General features: G+C 58.0%; 1 protein-coding gene across 1 annotated transcript; it reads left to right on the forward strand.

Moving 5' to 3' along the window:
* Positions 1–1,682: 1,682 nt before the first annotated feature.
* Positions 1,683–19,228, forward strand: LOC306816195 (uncharacterized protein; the record flags this gene model as incomplete). The annotated part of the gene is made up of 12 exons (XM_079332672.1): positions 1,683–1,788; positions 4,870–7,194; positions 8,012–8,368; positions 8,918–9,025; positions 9,107–9,192; positions 10,004–10,044; positions 11,119–11,156; positions 12,142–12,304; positions 14,873–15,052; positions 18,236–18,333; positions 18,428–18,480; positions 19,170–19,228. 12 exons carry the CDS (start codon positions 1,683–1,685, stop codon positions 19,197–19,199), a joined length of 3,585 nt encoding a protein of 1,194 aa, XP_079188798.1. The 3' UTR covers positions 19,200–19,228.
* Positions 19,229–20,907: the final 1,679 nt, after the last annotated feature.

Below are 20,907 nucleotides of genomic sequence, written 5' to 3' on the forward strand. Positions count from 1 at the left end.
CGAAACCCCAAAATCCCCCCAAAACCCCCCAAAACCCCAAACCCCACTGGCGACGCCCCAAACCCCAAATCCCCCAAACCCCCAAAACCCCAAACCCCAAATCCCCCAAACCCCAAAAACCCCAAACCCCAAAAACCCCAAATGCCCCAAACCCCAAAACCCCCAAAACCCCAAAACCCCCCAAACCCCAAACCCCCCAAAATCCCAAAACCCGAAAACCCAAACCCCAAAACCCAAACCCCAAAACCCCAAACCCCAAAAACCCAAAACCCCCAAAACCCCAAATCCAAAAACCCAAACCCCAAACCCAAAACCCCCCAAATCTCTCCAACCCCAAAACCCCCAAAAAACCTCAAAAACCCGAAACCCCGAAAACCCCAAACCCCTCCAACCCCAAAAACTCCAAACCCCAAAAACCCCAAAACCCAAACCCCAAAATCCCCCCAAAACCCCCAAAACCCCCAAACCCCCAAACCCAAACCCCTGAACCCAAACCCCAAAACCCAAACCCCAAAAACCCCAAAACCCAAACCCCTCCAACCCAAAACCCCAAAACCCAAACCCGAAATCCCCCCAAAACCCAAACCCCTCCAAACCCCAAATCCCCAAAACCCCAAAACCCAAACCCCTCCAACCCAAAACCCCAAACCCCTCAAACCCCAAAACCCCAAACCCCAAAAACCCCAAATCCAAAAACCCAAAACCCCAAAATCCCAAACCTCTCCAACCCCAGAAACCCCAAACCCCCAAAACCCCAAAACCCAAACCCCAAACCCCCCAAAACCCAAACCCCTCCAACCCAAAACCCCAAAACCCAAACCCCAAATCCCCCCAAAAACCCCAAACCCCCCAAACCCCTCCAAATCCCAAAATCCCCAAAATCCCAAACCCCAAAATCCCCAAAAACCCAAAACCCCAAAACCCCAAAACCCCAAAAACCCCAAACCCCAAAACCCCAAAACCCCCCAAATCCCAACCCCCTCCCCTCCCCCAACCGCCCTCCTCTGACTCACCCCTCCCCCGCCCCTTTGGGGTTTTTGGGGTGGGGTCCCGCCCGTTCCCCCCGTATCTTATCGGGCCCGGTCCCGGCATTGCCCCGCCCTGTTTCATTTGATTTTTTTCATTTTCTGTTGTTTTTCCCTCCCTGTTTAATTTGATTTTTTTCATTTTTTGTTCCTTTTCCCGCCCTGTTTAATTTATTTCATTTCATTTCCCGTTTCTTTTCCCTCCCTTTTTAATTTAATTTATATTTCTTTTTTTTGTTGCTTTTCTCTCCCTGTTTGATTTTTTTCATTTCCCATTTCTTTTCCCTCCCTGTTTAATTTGATTTATATTTCTTTTTTTTTGTTGCTTTTCCCTCCCTGTTTCATTTGATTTATTTCGTTTTTTTTGTTGTTTTTCCCTCCCTGTTTAATTTATTTCATTTCCTTTCCCGTCGATTTTCCCTCCCTGTTTAATTTGATTTATTTCGGTTTTTTTGTTGTTTTTCCCTCCCTGTTTAATTTGATTTATTTCGTTTTTTTGTTCCTTTTCCCTCCCTGTTTAATTTGATTTATATTTCATTTTCTGTTGCTTTTCCCGCCCCGTTTCATTTGATAAAATCCGTGACTCAGGAATTGTTCACCGGCCTCGCCTCCCAAAAATCCCGGAGCCGCCGGCGCGGCCCCAGAGGCTCCTCCAGGATGGGGCAGGGTGGCGGCGCCTTCATCCCCCTCCTCATCCTCAGCCCCCTCCTCATCCTCATCCTCAGCCCCCTCCTCATCCTCGGCGCTCCGGAGGCGCTGCCAGGTGAGCTGGGGGTGGGGGGGGTTCGGATTTTGGGGGGATTTTGGGGGGATTTTGGGGTTTTTGTTTGGGAGGGTCCGGCGAGTGTTGGAACAGCCCGGGAGAGACCAGGGGATCCCAGTCCCAGTTTGGGGAGAGATCCCAGTTTGGGGAGAGATCCCAGTTTGGGGAGAGATCCCAGTTTGGGGACAGGATCCCAGTTTGGGGAGAGATCCCAGTTCCCTTTCCCAGTTTGGGGACAGGTTCCCAGTTCCCTTTCCCAGTTTGGGGACAGGTTCCCAGTTTGGGGACAGGTTCCCAGTCTGGGGACAGGTTCCCAGTTCCCTTTCCCAGTTTGGGGACAGGTTCCCAGTTTGGGGACAGGTTCCCAGTCTGGGGACAGGTTCCCAGTTCCCTTTCCCAGTTTGGGGACAGGTTCCCAGTTTGGGGACAGGTTCCCAGTCTGGGGACAGGTTCCCAGTTCCCTTTCCCAGTTTGGGGACAGGTTCCCAGTTTGGGGAGAGATCCCAGTTTGGGGAGAGATCCCAGTTTGGGGACAGGATCCCAGTTTGGGGAGAGATCCCAGTTTGGGGACAGGTTCCCAGTTTGGGGAGAGATCCCGGTTTGGGGAGAGATCCCAGTTTGGGGAGAGATTCCCAGTTCCCTTTCCCAGTTTGGGGACAGGTTCCCAGTTCCCTTTCCCAGTTTGGGGACAGGTTCCCAGTTTGGGGACAGGTTCCCAGTTCACTTTCCCAGTTTGGGGATAGGTTCCCAGTTCCCTTTCCCAGTTTGGGGACAGGTTCCCAGTTTGGGGACAGGTTCCCAGTTTGGGGATAGGTTCCCAGTTCTCTTTCCCAGTTTGGGGACAGGTTCCCAGTTTGGGGACAGGTTCCCAGTCTGGGGACAGGTTCCCAGTTCCCTTTCCCAGTTTGGGGACAGGTTCCCAGTTTGGGGAGAGATCCCAGTTTGGGGATAGGATCCCAGTTTGGGGAGAGATCCCAGTTTGGGGACAGGATCCCAGTTTGGGGAGAGATCCCAGTTTGGGGACAGGATCCCAGTTTGGGGACAGGATCCCAGTTTGGGGACAGGATCCCAGTTTGGGGAGAGATCCCAGTTTGGGGATAGGATCCCAGTTCCCTTTCCCAGTTTGGGGACAGGTTCCCAGTTTGGGGAGAGATCCCAGTTTGGGGACAGGTTCCCAGTTCCCTTTCCCACTTTGGGGACAGGTTCCCAGTTTGGGGAGAGATCCCAGTTTGGGGACAGGTTCCCAGTTCCCTTTCCCACTTTGGGGACAGGTTCCCAGTTTGGGGAGAGATCCCAGTTTGGGGAGAGATCCCAGTTTGGGGATAGGATCCCAGTTTGGGGAGAGGATCCCAGTTTGGGGATAGGATCCCAGTTTGGGGACAGGATCCCAGTTTGGGGAGAGAATCCAGTTTGGGATAGGATCCCAGTTTGGGGACAGGATCCCAGTTTGGGGAGGGATCCCAGTTTGGGGACAGGTTCCCAGTTTGGGGACAGGTTCCCAGTTGCCTTTCCCAGTCTGGGGATAGGTTCCCAGTTGCCTTTCCCAGTCTGGGGACAGGTTCCCAGTTCCCTTTCCCAGTTTGGGGACAGGTTCCCAGTTCCCTTTCCCAGTCTGGGGACAGGTTCCCTGTTCCCTTCTCCAGTTTGGGGACAGATCCTTGTGTCCATTTTCCAGTTTGGGGACAAATTCCCAGTTCCCACTCCCAGTTCCTTTTCCCAGATTGGTGGCAAATTCCTGGGTCCCTTTTCCAGTTTGGGGAAAGACTCCCAGTTCCCTTTCCCAGTTAGGGAATGGATCCCCACTTCCCTGTCCCAGTTTGGGCACAGACTCCCAGTTCCCTTTCCAGTTTAGGGACAAATTCCCAGTTCCCTTTCCCAGTTTGGGGACAAATTCCCAGTTCCCTCCTCCAATTTGGAGACAGACCCTGTGTCCATTTTCCAGTTTGGGGACAGGTTCCCAGTTCCCTTTCCCAGTTTGGGGACAGGTTCCCAGTTTGGGGACAGGTTCCCAGTTCCCTTTCCCAGTTTGGGGACAGGTTCCCAGTCTGGGGATAGGTTCTCAGTTCCCTTTCCCAATTTGGGCGCAGGTTCCCAGTTGCCATTCCTAGTTTGGGGACAGACTCCCAGTTTCCACTCCCAGTTCCCTTTCCCAGTCTGGGGACAAATTCCCAGTTCCCTTTCCCAGTTTGGGGACAGACCCCCAGTTCCCACTCCCAGTTCCCTTTCCCAGTCTGGGGACAGATTCCCAATTCCCATTTCCAATTTGGAGACAGACGCTGTTTCCCTTTCCCAGTTTGGGGATAGGTTCCCAGTTCCCTTTCCCAATTTGGGCACAGGTTCCCAGTTCCCTTTCCCAGTTTGGGGACAGACTCCCAGTTCCCTTTCCCAGTTTGGGGACAAATTCCCAGTTCCTTTCTCACTTTGGGGACACCCCCATCCCATCCCATCCCATCCCATCCCATCCCATCCCATCCCATCCCATCCCATCCCATCCCATCCCATCCCATCCCATCCCATCCCATCCCATCCCATCCCATCCATCCCATCCCCAATTTGGTGACCCCCCCCATCCCATCCCCAATTTGGTGACCCCCCCCATCCCATCCCCAGTTTGGTGACCCCCATCCCATCCCATCCCCAATTTGGTGACCCCCATCCCATCCCCAATTTGGTGACCCCCTCAATCCCATCCCCAATTTGGTGACACTCTCATCTCCCCAATTTGGTGACCCCCTCAACCCCATCCCCAATTTGGTGACCCCCCCATCCCATCTCCCCAATTTGGTGACTCCCATCCCATCCCCAATTTGGTGACTCCCATCCCATCCCCAATTTTGGTGACACCCCCATCCCATCCCCAATTTGGTGACACTCTCATCTCCCCAATTTGGTGACCCCCTCAATCCCATCCCCAGTTTGGTGACCCCCTCAATCCCATCCCCAATTTGGTGACACTCTCATCTCCCCAATTTGGTGACCCCCCCATCCCATCCCCAATTTGGTGACACTCTCATCTCCCCAGTTTGGTGACCCCCATTCCATTCCATCCCCAATTTGGTGACCCCCCCTCCCCTCCCGCAGCCCCCTGCTCCAACGGCGGCACCGCTGTCGGTCACCTCTGCGTGTGTCCCCCCGGCCGCTCCGGCCGGCGCTGCCAGAGCCCGGACCCGTCCGGCGCCTGCCAGAACGGCGGCACCGCCGTGGGCACCGCCTGCTACTGCCCGCCGGGCTTCGGGGGCCCGCGGTGCCGGCAGCGCCGGCCCGGCAGCGCCTGCCAAAACGGCGGCAGCGCCTTCGGCACGGGCTGCGTGTGCCCGCCCGGCTTCGGCGGCGCCGCCTGCCAGCGCCGCGAGCGGCCGCGCTCCTGCCTCAACGGCGGCACCCTGCACCGGGGCGGCTGCCGGTGCCCGCCGGCAGCTTGGGGACCGCGGTGCGAGTGCACCGGCACGGGCGCGGTGACGGTGACAGGCGGAGAGGGGACGGCGGCAAACGGAGAGGTGAGAAATGGAAAGGTGACGAATGGAATGGTGACAAACGGAACGGTGAGAAACGGCACGGTGACGAATGGAATGGTGACAAACGGCAAAGTGACAAACGGCACGGTGACAAACGGAACAGTGACAAATGACATGGTGACAAACGGAACGGTGACAAACGGAACGGTGACAAATGACATGGTGACAAACGGAACGGTGACAAATGGCACAAGGATGGACGGTGCAGTGACAAACGGCATGGTGACAAATGACACGGTGACAAATGGCACGGTGACAAACGACACGGTGACAAATGACACGGTGACAGCCACCACCGCCACGGAGAACGGCACGGACACGGCGCCGGCGCGGCGGGAGAGGAATGTCACAGCCAGACCTGCGGGGGGAAGGGTCACCACTGTGGTCAGTGACAACACGGTCAGTGACGTGGTCAGTGACAACATGGTCAGTGATGTGGTGACCACCATGGAGGGTGACACAGTGGTCAGTGCCAACACAGACCATGATGTGGTGACCAGCACGGACCATGACGTGGTGACCACAGACAGGGACATCAGGGTCAGGGGTGGACGTGTCCCCAAGGCCACCACAGCAGTGGTCAGTGCCAACACCACCAGTGACGTGGTGACCACCATGGAGGGTGACACAGTGGTCAGCGAACACACGGTCAGTGACGTGGTGACCACCATGGAGAGTGACACAGTGGTCAGCGAACACACGGTCAGTGACGTGGTGACCACCATGGAGGGTGACACAGTGGTCAGCACCAACACAGACCATGACATGGTGACCACAGACAGGGACACTGGGGTCAGGGGTGGACGTGTCCCCAAGGCCACCACCGCAGTGGTCACCACCACGCCACCGCCGCCGGTCACTCGCCGGGTGAGAAATGTCACGGCCACGCCGGTGAGGAGCCACGCCAGGGCCACCACGGTGGAGGGTGACACCACAGCCATGGAAAGTGACACCACGGCCACCGAGGGTGACACTGAGGCCACCCCCATAGAAGGTGACACTGATGCCACCCCCATAGAAGGTGACACCGATGCCACCCCCATAGAAGGTGACACTGATGCCACCCCCGTAGAAGGTGACACTGATGCCACACCAGTGGCCACCACCGTGGAAAGTGACACCGTGACGGTGCCACCAGGACACCTGGGAGGCCACGGCAGGGCCACCACCCTGAAAAGTGACACCAGGGCCACCACCCCGGAGAGCCGCCCAGTGGCCCCTGCCAATGTCACCTCAGCGCCAGCCACACCCAATGACACCGAGACCACACCCAATGTCACCGAGACCACACCCAATGTCACCGAGACCACACCCAATGCCACCGAAGTCACCGGGCCACCAGGTCACCTCTCTGCTGGGACCAACAGGGACTTTGTCACCATGACAACAACAACAACTCCTGTCACCGATGGCACCTACAGTGACTTTATCACCATGACAACAACCCCTGTCACCGATGGCACCTATGGTGACTTTATCACCATGACAACAACAACTCCTGTCACCGATGGCACCTACAGTGACTTTATCACCATGACAACAACCCCTGTCACCGATGGCACCTATGGTGACTTTATCACCATGACAACAACCCCTGTCACCGATGGCACCTACGGTGACTTTATCACCATGACAACAACCCCTGTCACCGATGGCACCTATGGTGACTTTATCACCATGACAACCACCCCTGTCACCGATGGCACCTATGGTGACTTTGTCACTATGACAACAACAACTCCTGTCACCGATGGCACCTATGGTGACTTTATCACCATGACAACAACAACAACCCCTGTCACCAATGGCACCACCAGGGACTTTGTCACCAGCACGGCCACCGTGGCCACCATCTGCCTGTACCTCCCCCACGGCTCCAGCCCCCCGGCCAGTGAGTGTCCTGGGGGGTCTCTGGGGTGGGAGGGGTCTCCTCTCTGGGGTCAGGAGGGTTTTTTGGGCTGGGGTCTCCTTCCTGGGGGTCTCCTGGACTGAGGTCTCCTTCCTGGGGTCTCTTGGGCTGGGGTCTCCATCCCATGGATTTTCTGGGCTGGGGTCTCATTCCTGGTGTCTCTTGGGCTGGGGTCTCTTTCCCATGGAGGTTTTGGGGTGGGGGTCTCATTCCTGGTGTCTCTTGGGCTGGGGTCTCCTTCCCATGGATTTTTTGGGCTGGGGTCTCCTTTCTATGGATTTCCTGGGCTGGGGTCTCCTTTCTATGGATTTCCTGGGCTGGGGTCTCCTTCCCGGGGGTCGCTTGGGCTGGGGTCTCCTTCCCGGGGGTCTCCTGGGCTGGGGTCTCCTTCCCGGGGGTCTCTTGGGCTGGGGTCTCCTTCCTGGGGTTCTCCTGGGCTGGGGTCTCTTTCCCGGGGGTCTCTTGGGCTGGGGTCTCTTTCCCGGGGTTCTCCTGGGCTGGGGTCTCCTTCCCGGGGGTCTCTTGGGCTGGGGTCTCTTTCCCGGGGGTCTCTTGGGCTGGGGTCTCCTTCCTGGGGTTCTCCTGGGCTGGGGTCTCTTTCCCGGGGGTCTCTTGGGCTGGGGTCTCTTTCCCGGGGGTCTCTTGGGCTGGGGTCTCCTTCCCGGGGTTCTCTTGGGCTGGGGTCTCTTTCCCGGGGGTCTCTTGGGCTGGGGTCTCCTTCCCGGGGGTCTCCCCATTTTACCCAAAGCCCCCTCCCCACCCCGCCCCCCCCCTCAGCGTGTCCCCCTCCCCTCCCCAGTCGTGTGTCACAACGGGGGCGTCCCCAACCGCACGCGCTGCCTGTGCCCCCCCGGCTTCTCCGGCCCCACCTGCGAGACCCCAGACCCAAATGACCGCTGCGCCGGCGGCAGCACCGCGGTGGGAGCGCGCTGCATCTGCCCCCCGGGCAGGGCGGGGCCGCGCTGCGAGACCCCAGACCCAAATAGCGCCTGTCTCCACGGGGGCACCGCGGTGGGCACCCAGTGCTACTGCCCCCCCGGCTTTGCTGGCCCCCGCTGTGAAGACCCCAGACCCACCACTGCCCACCCGGCCACGCCCCCGCGCCGCACCAGAGCCACCAGGAGAACCACGACCACCACCGTGCCCACCACCAGAGGTTGGTTGGGGTGGGGAGACCCCCTCCCCAAATCCCGGGGGTGTTGCCCCCCCCCACCCAGGAGGATGGAATGGGAATTGATTTTTTTTTTTTTTTCCTGGTTTTACCCCAAAATTGGAGGGGGAAGTGATGGGAGAAGTGGGATGGTGGCGCTGCACTGGGTGGGGAGACCCCTCCCCAAATCTGGGGGTGTTTTGGGGGTGCTGCCCCCCACCCACGTGGGAAGAGCAGGGGGGATGGTGGAAGCAGGAATTGGTTTTTTCCTGATTTTCCCCCCAAAATTGAGAGGTAACTGGGTGGAACTGGGATGGTGGCTTTGCCTGGCGTGGGGAGACCCCTCCCCAAATCCGTGGGTGTTTTGGGGGTGTTTCCCCCCAAAACCTCCCCCCAAGGATGGTGGGGATGGAACCAGGAATTGGATTTTCCCTTTATTTTACCCCAAAATCGAGGGTTTGGTGATGCTGAGCCCATCTGGGTATAAATGTGAGGGGGGTCCCGGGGGTCCCAGTGCCCCCACTGGGGTCCCCACGCCCTGGTGTCCCCCCACAGACCCCTGCGTGAACGGGGGGTTCTGGACGGGTGTGATGTGCCTGTGCCCCCCCAACACTGACGGCGCCCGCTGCGAGTTCGGCGCCGCCACCATCAACCTGACGGCAGGTAAGGGTCGGGGGACACGCCCACCCGGGACCCCCGCCCCCCCGAGGGTCCCCGGGTGACGGGCACGCGCTGTCCCCGCAGAGCTGGGACCTTTGGTGGCCGCGGTGGACACGGCGGGCGCGGCGTCCCCCCGGCACCGGCGATTCGCTGTGGACATCAGCCGGACGGTGAGTGGCCGGAGGGGGGGATGGTGGGGGGGGGGGCAGGCTGAGGGACCCTCAGGGTCACCCTGATGTCCATCCCAGTGTCCATCCCAAGGGACACACCAATGTCCATTCCAATGTCCATCCCATGTCCATCTCAGTGGCCATCCCAAGGGTCCATCCCAGTGTCCATCCCAGTGTCCATCCCAACGTCCACCCCAGTGTCCATCCCAGTGTCCTTCACAGTGTCCATCCCCTGTCCACCCCCATGTCCACCCCCGTGTCCATCCCCTGTCCATCCCAGTGTCCATCAAATATCCATCCCAGTGTCCATCCCATGTCCACCCCAATGTCCATCCCGTGTCCATCCCAGTGTCCATCAAATATCCATCCCAGTGTCCATCCCAGTGTCCATCCCAGTGTCCATCCCGGTGTCCATCCCAATGTCCATCCCGTGTCCATCCCAGTGTCCATCCCAATGTCCATCCCGTGTCCATCCCATGTCCATCCCAGTGTCCATCCCAGTGTCCATCCCATGTCCATCCCATGTCCATCCCGTGTCCATCCCAGTGTCCATCCCAGTGTCCATCCCGTGTCCATCCCAGTGTCCATCCCATGTCCATCCCAATGTCCATCCCAGTGTCCATCCCAGTGTCCATCCCAGTGTCCATCCCAATGTCCATCCCGTGTCCATCCCAGTGTCCATCCCAGTGTCCATCCCATGTTCATCCTGTGTCCATCCCATGTCCATCCCAGTGTCCATCCCATGTCCATCCCAAGGTCCCCCAGCCCCCCCAAGCCCCCTGCCCCAAGTGACCGCTCCCTGTGTCCGCAGGTGGATGGGACTGACCGGAACGTGTCCGGCCCGAGCCTGAGGTGGGCGAGGGTGGGATGGGATCAATGGGATCGATGGGATGGGATGGGATCTGTGGGATCGATGGGATGGGATGGGATGGGATCTGTGGGATCGATGGGATGGGATGGGATGGGATCTGTGGGATCCATAGGATCAATGGGATCCATGGGATGGGATGGGATCAATGGGATCCATGGGATTAATGGGATCGATGAGATGGGATGGGATCCATGGGATGGGATGGGATCCATGGGATCAATGGGATCCATGGGATGGGATGGGATCCATGGGATCAATGGGATCGATGGGATGGGATGGGATCCATGGGATCAATGGGATCGATGGGATGGGATGGGATGGGATGGGATCTGTGGGATCCATGGGATCAATGGGATCGACGGGATGGGATGGGATCTGTGGGATCGATGGTATGGGATGGGATCTGTGGGATCGATGGGACGGGATGGGATCTGTGGGATCCATAGGATCAATGGGATCCATGGGATGGGATGGGATCCATGGGATGGGATGGGATCTGTGGGATCCATAGGATCAATGGGATCCATGGGATGGGATGGGATCCATGGGATGGGATGGGATCCATGGGATGGGATGGGATCCATGGGATCAATGGGATTGATGGGATGGGATGGGATCTGTGGGATCCGTGGAATGGGATGGGATCCATGGGATGGAATGGGATGGGATGGGATCAATGGGATACATGGGATCAATGGGATCAATGGGATCCATGGGATAGGATCCATGGGATCCATGGGATGAAATGGGATGGGATCAATGGGATACATGGGATCAATGGGATCCATGGGATGGGATGGGATCCATGGGATTGGGATGGGATCCGTGGGATCCATGGGATCCATGGGATGGGATGGGATGGGATGGGATGGGATGGGATGGGATGGGATGGGATGGGATGGAATCAGTGGGATCAATGGGATCCATGGGATGGGATCAATGGGATCAATGGGATGGGATCCATGGGATTGAATGGGATCCATGGGATTGAATGGGATCCGTGGGATTGAATGGGATCCATGGGATCCGTGGGATCCACGGGATCTCTGTATCAGAGCCACCAGAGCGGCGACGCCGGCACTCAACGACACCGGTGAGTGCGGGCTGGGGACACCTGGGGACACCTGGGGACACCTGGGGGTACCTGGGGACACACCTGGGGAACACCTGGGGACACACCTGGGGACACCTGGGGACACCTGGGGATACCTGGGGGACACCTGGGGACACACCTGGGGAACACCTGGGGACACACCTGGGGAACACCTGGGACACACCTGGGGATACCTGGGACACACCTGGGGAACACCTGGGGGACACCTGGGGAACACCTGGGGACACACCTGGGGAACACCTGGGGACACCTGAGGACACCTGGGGGTACCTGGGGACACACCTGGGGGACACTGGGAACACCTGGGGGTACCTGGGGACACCTGGGGACACCTGGGGGACACCTGGGGACACACCTGGGGACACCTGGGGACACACCTGGAGACACCTGGGGACACACCTGGAGACACCTGGGGACACACCTGGGGAAACTGGGGGCACATTGGGGACACTGGGGACACCTGGGGACACATTGGGGACAGTGGTGACAGCTGGAGACACCTGGGGACACACCTATGGACACTGGGGACACACCTGGGGACACTGAAGACACCTGGGGACACAGCTGGGCACACAGCTGGACACACAGCTGGGCACACACCTGGGGACACCTGGGCACACACCTGGGCACACACCTGGACACACACCTGGGCACACACCTCGGCACACAGCTGGGCACACAGCTGGGGACACAGCTGGGGACACAGCTGGGGACACACCTGGGGACACACCTGGGGACACCTGAGCACACAGATGGGCACACACCTGGGGACACACCTGGGGACACAGCTGGGGACACCTGAGCACACAGATGGGCACACACCTGGGGACACACCTGGGCACACACCTGGGGACACACCTGGGCACATACCTGGGCACACACCTGGGCACACACCTGGGGACACACCTGGGCGCACACCTGGGCGCACACCTGGCGTGCTGCTGACGGCAGCGCGGCTCCGCAGAGCTGTGCCGTCGGCACGCGCCGGCGAATTTCAGCCGGTTCTACTTCCCGCTGCGCACGGCCACGGGGCTGCTCTGCGTCACCAACTGCACCCTCAACGTGCCCGGCGCCTTCGACTGCGGCCACGGGCTCTGCCGCGTCACCAGCCACGGCCCGCGCTGCTTGTGAGTGGCCACGCCCACCCTGGACACGCCCATCATAGGGCACGCCCATCCCAGTCACACCCATCCCTGGACACGCCCAGCATGGGACATGCCCATCCCGGACACGCCCATCACTGGGCACCCCAACCCAGTCACACCCATCCCTGGACACGCCCACCCTGGACACGCCCATCACAGGGAACGCCCATCCCAGTCACACCCATCCCTGGACACGCCCACCCTGAACACGCCCACCCTGGACACGCCCATCACAGGGCACACCCATCCCTGGACACGCCCAGCATGGGACACACCCATCACTGGGCACGCCCATCCCGGGACACGCCCATCAATGGGCACGCCCATCCCGGGACACGCCCATCAATGGGCACGCCCATCCCCGGGCACACCCATCACCGGTCATTCCCACCCCCAGTCACTCTCCCCCTGGCCACGCCCACCCTGGGCACGCCCACCCTGGCCACGCCCATCCCTGGGCACGCCCATCCCAGACTCGCTCACACTGGACACACCCACACCGGACACACCCACACCCCCAGTCATTCCCACCCCCAGTCACTCTCCCCCTGGCCACGCCCACCCTGGCCATGCCCACCCTGGCCACGCCCACCCTGGCCACGCCCATTCCTGGGCACGCCCATCCCTGGGCACGCCCATCCCAGACTCGCTCACACTGGACACACCCACACCCCCAGTCATTCCCACCCCCAGTCACTCTCCCCCTGGCCACGCCCATCCTGGTCACGCCCGTCCCAGGCCACGCCCACCCAAATTGCAACCACCTGGGTCACGTCCATCCCAGCCACGCCCATCCCGGACACGCCCAACCAGGCCATGCCCAACCAGGTCACGCCCACCCTAGCAAGGCCCAACCCTTGACCCCAACACTCAACCTTGACTTCAACACTCAACACTCAACTCCAACTCCAACTCCTGCCCCCCAAACCCAACCTTGACCCCCAAACCCAACCCTTGACCCCCAAACCCAACCCTTGACCCCCAAACCCAACCATTGATCACCAAACCCAACCATTGACCCCCAAACCCAACCATTGATCACCAAACCCAACCCTTGACCCCCAAACCCAACCCTTGACCCCCAAACCCAACCATTGATCACCAAACCCAACCATTGACCCCCGAAACCCAACCATTGACCCCCAACACCCAACCCTTGACCCCTGAAACCCAACCATTGACCCCCAAACCCAACCCTTGACCCCCAAACCCAACCATTGATCACCAAACCCAACCATTGATCACCAAACCCAACCCTTGACCCCAACACTCAACCATTGGCCCCCAAACCCAACCCTTGACCCCCAACACCCAACCATTGATCACCAAACCCAACCATTGATCACCAAACCCAACCCTTGACCCCCAAACCCAACCCTTGACCCCCAAACCCAACCATTGATCACCAAACCCAACCATTGATTACCAAACCCAACCCTTGACCCCAACACTCAACTCTTGGCCCCCAAACTCAACCATTGATCACCAAACCCAACCGTTGACCCCAACACTCAACTCTTGACCCCCAAATCCAACCCTTGACTCCCAAACCCAACCCTTGACCCCCAAACCCAACCCTTGATCCCCAAACCCAACCATTGATCACCAAACCCAACCCTTGATCACCAAACCCAACCATTGATCACCAAACCCAACCCTTGACCCCAACACCCAACTCTTGGCCCCCAAACTCAACCCTTGGCTCCCAACACCCAACCCTTGACCCCCAAACTCAACCGTTGACCCCAACACTCAACTCTTGACCCCCAAACTCAACCATTGACCCCAACACCCAACCCTTGACCCCCAAACTCAACCGTTGACCCCAACACTCAACTCTTGACCCCCAAACTCAACCATTGACCCCAACACCCAACCCTTGACCCCCAAACTCAACCATTGACCCCAACACCCAACCCTTGACCCCCAAACTCAACCGTTGAACCCAACACTCAACTCTTGACCCCCAAATCCAACCCTTGACACCCAAACCCAACCCTTGACCCCCAACACTCAACCCTTGACCCCCTAAATTCAACCCTTGACCCCAAACTCAACCCTTGACCCCCAACACTCAACTCTTGACCCCCAAACTCAACCCTTGACCCCCAAACCCAAACCCTTGACCCCCAAACTCAACCCTTGACCCCAAAACCCAACCCTTGATCACCAAATCCAACCCTTGACCCCCAAACTCAACTCTTGACCCCCAACACCCAACCCTTGACCCCAAAACCCAACCCTTGACCCCCAAACTCAACCCTTGACCCCCAAACCCAACCATTGACCCCCAAACTCAACCCTTGACCCCCAAACTCAACCCTTGACCCCAAAACCCAACCCTTGATCACCAAATCCAACTTCAATCCCCAAATCCAACCCTTGACCCCCAAACCCCTCGACCACCCCCTCCCCACACCTCAACCCCCAACCCATGGATCTCTGGGCGAGTCTCCTGTGATTCCCAGGGGTTTTTTGGGAGGGTCCCACCCCCACACCTCACCCGGGGAGGGGGTGAAGACCCTTCCCACGAGCTCTCCCCTCCCCCAGCTGCCCGGACCTGCCCTCGTACCTGTCGACAGGTGATCGCTGCCAGACCCACATCAGCAAACTGGGGCTGGGCCTGGGCGTGGGGCTGGGGCTGGGGCTGACCCTCCTCATCCTCCTCATCCTCTGCATCGTCCTCGCCGTGCGCCTGAGCCGAGGGCGGGAGAAACCACCTGGGGCCAGGTGAGACCACCCAGGGGTTCCCTGTGGGGGTCAGACACCTCCAAATTGGGGTCTGGCAGATTTTGGGGAGGTCAGACACCCCAAAATTGGGGTCTGGCAGATTCGGGGGAGGTCAGACACCCCAAAATTGGGGTCTGGCAGATTTTGGGGAGCTCAGACACCCCCCGAAATTGGGGTCTGGCAGATTCTGGGGAGCTCAGACACGCCCGAAATTGGGGTCTGGCAGATTTTGGGGAGGTCAGACACCCCCGAAATTGGGGTCTGGCAGGTTTTGGGGAGGTCAGACACCCCCGAAATTGGGGTCTGGCAGGTTTTGGGGAGGTCAGACACCCCCAAAATTGGGGTCTGGCAGATTTTGGGGAGGTCAGACACCCCCCGAAATTGGGGGTCTGGCAGATTTTGGGGAGCTCAGACACCCCTAAAATTGGGATCTGGCAGATTTTGGGGAGGTCAGACACCCCCCAAAATTGGGGTCTGGCAGATTTTGGGGTGGTCAGACACCTCCAAATTGGGGTCTGGCAGATTTTGGGGAGGTCAAACACCCCCAAAATTGGGGTCTGACAGATGTTGGGGAGGTCAGACACCCCCGAAATTGGGGTCTGGCAGGTTTTGGGGAGGTCAGACACGCCCAAAATTGGGGTCTGGCAGATGTTGGGGAGCTCAGACACCCCCCGAAATTGGGGTCTGGCAGATTCTGGGGAGCTCAGACACGCCCGAAATTGGGGTCTGGCAGATTCTGGGGAGGTCAGACACCCCCGAAATTGGGGTCTGGCAGGTTTTGGGGAGGTCAGACACCCCTAAAATTGGGGTCTGGCAGGTTTTGGGGAGGTCAGACACCCCCAAAATTGGGGTCTGGCAGATTTTGGGGAGGTCAGACACCCCCCGAAATTGGGGTCTGGCAGATTTTGGGGAGCTCAGACACCCCTAAAATTGGGATCTGGCAGATTTTGGGGAGGTCAGACACCCCCCAAAATTGGGGTCTGGCAGATTTTGGGGTGGTCAGACACCTCCAAATTGGGGTCTGGCAGATTTTGGGGAGGTCAAACACCCCCAAAATTGGGGTCTGACAGATGTTGGGGAGGTCAGACACCCCCGAAATTGGGGTCTGGCAGGTTTTGGGGAGGTCAGACCTCCCCAAAATTGGGGTCTGGCAGATTCTGGGGAGCTCAGACACCCCCGAAATTGGGGTCTGGCAGATTTTGGGGAGGTCAGACACCCCCCAAAATCGGGGTCTGGCAGATTTTGGGGGGGTCAGACTCCCCCGAAATTGGGGTCTGGCAGGTTTTGGGGAGCTCAGACACCCCCAAATTGGGGTCTGGCAGATTTTGGGGAGCTCAGACACCCCCAAAATTGGGGTCTGGCAGATTTTGGGGAGCTCAGACACGCCCAAAATTGGGGTCTGGCAGATTTTGGGGAGCTCAGACACACCCAAAATTGGGGTCTGGTAGATTTTGGGGTGCTCAGACACCCCTAAAATTGGGGTCTGGCAGATTCTGGGGAGCTCAGACACCCCCGAAATTGGGGTCTGGCAGATTTTGGGGAGGTCAGACACCCCCCAAAATCGGGGTCTGGCAGATTCTGGGTGGGGAGATCAGACACCCCTAAAATTGGGGTCTGGCAGATTTTGGGGTGGTCAGACACCCCCGAAATTGGGATCTGGCAGATTCTGGGGTGCTCAGACACCCCCAAAATTGGGGTCTGGCAGATTTTGGGGAGCTCAGACACCCTCCAAAATTGGGGTCTGGCAGATTCTGGGGAGCTCAGACACCCCCAAAATTGGGGTCTGGCAGATTTTGGGGAGCTCAGACACCCCCAACATTGGGGTCTGGCAGATGTTGGGGAGGTCAGACACCCCAAAATTGGGGTCTGGCAGGTTTTGGGGAGGTCAGACACCTCCCAAAATTGGGGTCTGGCAGATTTTGGGGTGGTCAGACACCCCCGAAATTGGGATCTGGCAGATTTTGGGGAGCTCAGACACCCCCAACATTGGGGTCTGGCAGATGTTGGGGAGGTCAGACACCCCAAAATTGGGGTCTGGCAGATTTTGGGGAGGTCAGACACCCCTGAAATTGGGGTCTGGCAGATTTTGGGGAGCTCAGACACCCCCCAAAATTGGGGTCTGGCAGATTTTGGGGAGGTCAGACACCCCTGAAATTGGGGTCTGGCAGATTTTGGGGAGCTCAGACACCCCTCAAAATTGGGGTCTGGCAGATTTTGGGGAGGTCAGACACCCCTAAAATTGGGGTCTGGCAGATTTTGGGGAGCTCAGACGCCCAAAATTGGGGTCTGGCAGATTTTGGGGAGCTCAGACACCCCCGAAATTGGGGTCTGGCAGATTTTGGGGAGCTCAGACACCCCCGAAATTGGGGTCTGGCAGATTTTGGGGAGCTCAGACACACCCAAAATTTGGGTCTGGCAGATTTTGGGGAGCTCAGACACCCCCGAAATTGGGGTCTGGCAGGTTTTGGGGAGGTCAGACTCCCCCAAAATTGGGGTCTGGCAGATTTGGGGGAGGTCAGACACCCCAAAATTGGGGTCTGGCAGATGTTGGGGAGCTCAGACACCCCCGAAATTGGGGTCTGGCAGATTTTGGGGAGCTCAGACACCCCCCCAAAATTGGGGTCTGGCAGATTTTGGGGTGGTCAGACACCCCCGAAATTGGGATCTGGCAGATTTTGGGGAGCTCAGACACCCCCCAAAATTGGGGTCTGGCAGATTTTGGGGAGCTCAGACAACCCCCAAAATTGGGGTCTGGCAGATTTTGGGGAGCTCAGACACCCCCAAAATTGGGGTCTGGCAGATTTTGGGGAGCTCAGACACCCCCGAAATTGGGGTCTGGCAGGTTTTGGGGAGGTCAGACTCCCCCAAAATTGGGGTCTGGCAGATTCTGGGGAGCTCAGACACCCCCAAAATTGGGGTCTGGCAGATTCTGGGGAGCTCAGACACCCCCAAAATTGGGGTCTGGCAGATTCTGGGGAGCTCAGACACCCCAAAATTGGGGTCTGGCAGATTTTGGGGAGCTCAGACACCCCCCAAAATCGGGGTCTGGCAGATTCTGGGGTTCTCAGACACCCCCAAATTGGGGTCTGGCAGATTTTGGGGAGGTCAGACACCCCCGAAATTGGGGTCTGGCAGATTTTGGGGAGGGGCGGGAAGGCTGAGGTGTCTCCGACCCCTCCCCAGCCCCCTCAAAGTCGGCGCTGAGGACTCGTGGCCGGACGGGGGGCGCGGCCGCGTCACCGGGATCTACCACGTCAACGGCAGGGGGGGCGCCGGGAAAGGTGAAACCCACCCCCCACCCCGAGGTGGGAGAATCCCCCCAAAACCCTCCGGGGGTCTCCAGCCCCCTCCTCATCTTCCTCCTCCTCCTCACAGGTCCCTACAACACCTACAAGCCCAGCTCGGAGGTGGCGGAGCCGCCGGCGCCGGTGGGTGGTGGGGGGATGTGGGACCCCCAGGTTGCGCCCCAAAAATCCAAATTGTGGCCCCAAAATCCTGAGCAGTGACGTCAAAACGCTCAAGAATCCGGCTGTGACCTCAAAACCCCAAATGTGGATCTTCAAAATCCAAACTGTGACCCCCAAAGTCAAATTTTGGATCTTCAAAACCTAAACTGTGATCCCCGAATCCCAATTTGGGATCTTCAAAACTCAAACTGTGACCCCAAAATCCCAATTTTGGATCTTCAAAACTCAAACTGTGACCCCAAAATCCCAATTTTGGATCTCCAGAACCCAAACTGCGACCCCCAAACCCCAATTTCAACCCCAAACCCCCAAATTTCGACCCCAAAAATCCCCCAATTTTGACCCCAAACCCCAATTTCAACCCCAAAATCCCCCAATTTCAACCCCAAAATCCCCCAATTTTGACCCCAAAAATCCCCCAATTTAGACCCCCAAAACCCCAATTTCAACCCCAAATCCCCCAAATTTCAACCCCAAAAATCCCAATTTCAACCCCCAAACCCCAATTTCCACCCCAAAACCCCCAAATTTCAACCCCAAAAATCCCAGTTTCAACCCCCAAACCCCAATTTCGACCCCAAACCCCCCAAATTCCACCCCAAATCCCCCAATTTCCACCCCAAACCCTGAGCCCCCTCCCCATTTTCCAGGTGCTGGCAGAAGGAGCAGCAGCCCTGTGACCCCTCCCCCCTCCTGGGAGGGGGTGACCGAGGCGCCCCCCAGACCCTCAGAACCCTCATTTTTTGGGGGAAAAAGGCAGGATTTGGGTCCTCTGTGAGAGAGGAGGCTCCTCCCACTTTTTGGGGGGATTTCTCCTCCGAGGGGACACCCCGGGGTTGGGGGGTCGGGGTTGGGAAATTCCTCATCTGCACAAAAATTATATTTATTAACGGATTTATTTCATTTCCTGAAAAATCACCCCCCAAAAAAAAGGGGGGGGGAAGGGGGGGAGACCCCCCAGAGGAGGGGGGGGGAGGGGCTGATGAGACCTCTGGGGTCAAGATTTGGGGCTGGGGGTCACCGGGGGGGGTTTGGGGTGGAGTTTGGGGGTTTGGGGTCAAGGTTGGATTTTTGGGGTCAAGGTTGGAATTTTGGGGTCAAGGTTGGAATTTTGGGGGTCAAAGTTGGGGATTTGGGGGTCAAAGTTGGAATTTTGGGGTCAAGGTTGGGGATTTGGGGGTCAAAGTTGGAATTTTGGGGATCAAAGTTGGAATTTTGGGGTCAAGGTTGGAATTTTGGGGGTCAAGGTTGGAATTTTGGGGTCAAGGTTGGAATTTTGGGGGTCAAGGTTGGAATTTTGGGGTCAAGGTTGGAATTTTGGGGGTCAAGGTTGGAATTTTGGGGTCAAGGTTGGAATTTTGGGGGTCAAGGTTGGAATTTTGGGGGTCAAAGTTGGGTTTTTGGGGGTTGAGATTGGAATTTTGGGGATCAAAGTTGGAATTTTGGAGGTCAAGGTTGAGATTTTGAGGACCAAGGGTGGAGTTTTGGGGTTCAAGGTTGAGATTTTTGGGGGGTCAAGGTTGGAAATTTGGAGGTCGAAGTTGGGGATTTGGGGGTTGAGATTGGAATTTTGGTGATCAAGGTTGGAATTTTGGGGGTTGAGATTGAAGTTTGGGGATCAAAGTTGGAATTTTGGGGGTCCCAGTCGGGATTTTGGGGGTTGAGATTGAAGTTTGGGGGTCAGGGTCGTGATTTTGGGGTCCCAGTCGCGATTTTTGGGGTCCCAGTCGGGATTTTGGGGGTCCCAGTCGGGATTTTGGGGGTCGAGATTAAAGTTTGGGGGTCAGGGTCGGGATTTTGGGGATCCCAGTCGGGATTTTGGGGGTCGAGATTGAAGTTTGGGGGTCAGGGTTGGAATTTTGGGGGTTGAGGTTGGAATTTTGGGGGTCTCAGTGGGGATTTTGGGTGTCTCAGTCGGGATTTTGGGGGTCAGGGTTGGAATTTTGGGGGTTCCCGTCGCGATTTTGGGGGTTGAGATTGAAGTTTGGGGGTCAGGGTCGGGATTTTGGGGGTCCCAGTCGCGATTTTGGGGGTCTCAGTCGCAATTTTGGGGGTCGAGATTGAAGTTTGGGGGTCAGGGTCGGGATTTTGGGGATCCCAGCCGCGATTTGGGGGTCCCAGTCGGGATTTTGGGGGTCGAGATTGAAGTTTGGGGGTCAGGGTCGGGATTTTGGGGGTCCCAGCCGCGATTTTGGGGATCCCAGTCGGGATTTTGGGGGTCAGGGTCGGGATTTTGGGGGTCCCAGCCGCGATTTTGGGGGTCGAGATTAAAGTTTGGGGGTCAGGGTCGGGATTTTGGGGATCCCAGCCGCGATTTTGGAGATCGAGATTGAAGTTTGGGGGTCAGGGTCGGGATTTTGGGGTTCCCGTCGCGATTTTGGGGGTCGA

This window comes from Erithacus rubecula, assembly GCF_903797595.1.
Source record: "Erithacus rubecula genome assembly, contig: scaffold_431_arrow_ctg1, whole genome shotgun sequence".
NCBI classification, from domain to species: Eukaryota; Metazoa; Chordata; class Aves; order Passeriformes; family Muscicapidae; genus Erithacus; species Erithacus rubecula.